The sequence below is a fragment of the Antrostomus carolinensis genome, unplaced genomic scaffold (assembly GCF_000700745.2).
Source record: "Antrostomus carolinensis isolate BGI_N321 unplaced genomic scaffold, ASM70074v2 scaffold3416, whole genome shotgun sequence".
NCBI classification, from domain to species: Eukaryota; Metazoa; Chordata; class Aves; order Caprimulgiformes; family Caprimulgidae; genus Antrostomus; species Antrostomus carolinensis.
The window spans coordinates 15444-17644 of NW_010320996.1; the positions used below are offsets into that span (position 1 = coordinate 15444).

The 2201-nt window shown below is 40.6% G+C and overlaps 1 protein-coding gene across 1 annotated transcript in view; it reads left to right on the forward strand.

The window, feature by feature from the left end:
- Positions 1-416, forward strand: part of LOC104526319 (serine protease HTRA3) — a gene marked incomplete at both ends in the record, with an annotated part of 15854 nt that extends 15438 nt beyond the window's left edge. The window contains 1 exon segment of the mRNA XM_010169750.2: positions 258-416. Within this exon segment, the coding sequence (XP_010168052.2) occupies positions 258-416 (159 nt within the window).
- Between the last annotated feature and the right edge of the window lie 1785 nt (positions 417-2201).

Below are 2201 nucleotides of genomic sequence, written 5' to 3' on the forward strand. Positions count from 1 at the left end.
CAGCAGGGGGAATGTCTTGCTGAGTGATGGGATGGACCTTGGACGAACAAACTGTACTGTAATCTCTCTGGCCATCACAGTTAAATGTGAAAGGGACTGTAAACCAGAGCCCAGATCCTCCCTTACAAGTAATGTTTATTTCTTGAGTGATTACAACACTCTAAAATTTCTTACACCAGCTGTTAACATGAAATGCTAGGCAGTGAGCTGAACCCAGTCACTTAGGAGGAAATTAATTGGGTGCTGTCTCTCAACAGGATGGTGAAGTGATTGGCATTAACACTTTGAAGGTCACAGCTGGAATTTCTTTTGCTATTCCTTCAGACCGCATCACTCAGTTTCTCACAGAGTCGCATGACAAGCAAAATAAAGGTAAGGTCTGCAAGAAGCAGTGACATCTTCCAATTATTGTCTTGGTCTGTTGGTGAAGTGCGAAAAGACGTGGTTCTGGGATCCTATTACTGAAAGCAGCAGCATTATTTTACATTGTAGAATACCATAGACTTGGAAATAGAAAACAACTTCACAAGAGCAGCAGGGACGTTTTATTACTCAGACCCCCAAAGAGTAGACAGTATTTGTATAAATCTGGGAAAAAGGGCCTCTGAGGATAGTGAGGACACAGATGAGTCATTACAGACTCGAATGGTCTTGAGAACAGCTGGTGACTTGTTCAAGGAGTCTTATCTTCCTCCTTCACATATAGTACAAGCAAATAGGAGATTAAAATGTACTGTGGAGAATAAGGTAAAAACTTACTGCAACCACAGTACCCTGGACTTCTTTTATGTGCCTGCCTCATATCTGTCACACTGTATGAGGTGTCATACTACGTACTGCACAGCCAAAGCTCATCTAGTAATGCTTCATCCAGGCCAAACCTTCCTTTCTCTTTTGCTTGCCAATTTATCTGTCCACACCCTACTCATCTTGTATCATGACTGTTGGCTGCTGCTTCTCATTAATCTTACTGATATTAATCTTGTCTTCTCCTGAGTTCATCCAGTTGCTGATGTCAGGATTGTTTCCCTAAACCATTGTCATCTCAGTGTTCCCTCAGATACTGTTATTTCAGAAAGTTCCCTTAGTGAGAGGTTTTGCATCTGCTCATATACTTGAGACCATCACAATTCTGATGGGTCCCCTCATCTGTGTTTTGCTGAATTCCTCAAATTAGATTGTTTTCTCTTGTTTATTTTGGGGAGCAGGGGAAGTTGATAAAAAAAGTTGTCAATGTACTGAAAAGTACATTTCAAAGTAGCTGACATAATTTTGTTTCAGCCAGCAAGTCAAAAAAAGTGTTTATTCATCCAGGTCACTGACTGTTGGCTTCTGAGAGCAGCAGGTCTGTGTCATTAGTAATGTTACCCTTCAGAACCAAACTGCTCATCTCAAAACAGGGAGGAGCGATGGCTCACCAAGCAGGTGTGGCTGTAGATGTGTGAACACAAGTCTTGTGCAGAAAGTCCACCATCTGGCAGGGGTGTTCCTGGTAACGGGCTGGAAAGTCAGTGCAGGCTGGAGATACCACCAGTGAAATCAGCCATCTTGCTTCTTCAGGCACCTTTGCCTACAGAGAATGATAAACCCACAGAGCCCAGCTAGAGGGCCTAGAGATAACTTTCCCTGTAGAACCCTAAGGGGGGAGGTGGGGGGGGAGATTCAAGTTTATCTTGTAATTGTAATGTATTGTCTGTTTTTTTGTTTTGGTTTTTTTTTCATCATTCTCATTGTCCCCTAATCAAAGGAAAAGGATTCACACTTACTCCTAGCATCATACCGTGGGCACGGGCAGCTTTTACTTTTTTTTTATTTTTAAAAATTTTTGCTTTTACTTCTCTGAAGTAGCTCTTGTACTTTTGCTGCAGGCAGAACAGTTATTTAAAGGCCTTGATGCATAGAGAAAGAGAATTTCTAGGAGGTATTTTCACCGTATTTGAGACTTAGCTTGCATTTTTTAGGCCTTTAGTAATAATTTATAGGTTTGTTGTATAGGCGTTATTTCTTGACATAAAGAATTTATGTAAGCAGAATTTTTGGGATGTTTTTATCATGTTTTCTTTTCCTCCAATTACTTTTCAGTAGTTTCAGTGGGATCCGCCCTTATGGTGCAATTAGGTCATAGAAATAAGTTTTAAAAGTTTACCATTTTGCTCTAAATATCATATTGCCTGAAGATGATAAAATTCCCTTAGGAAACC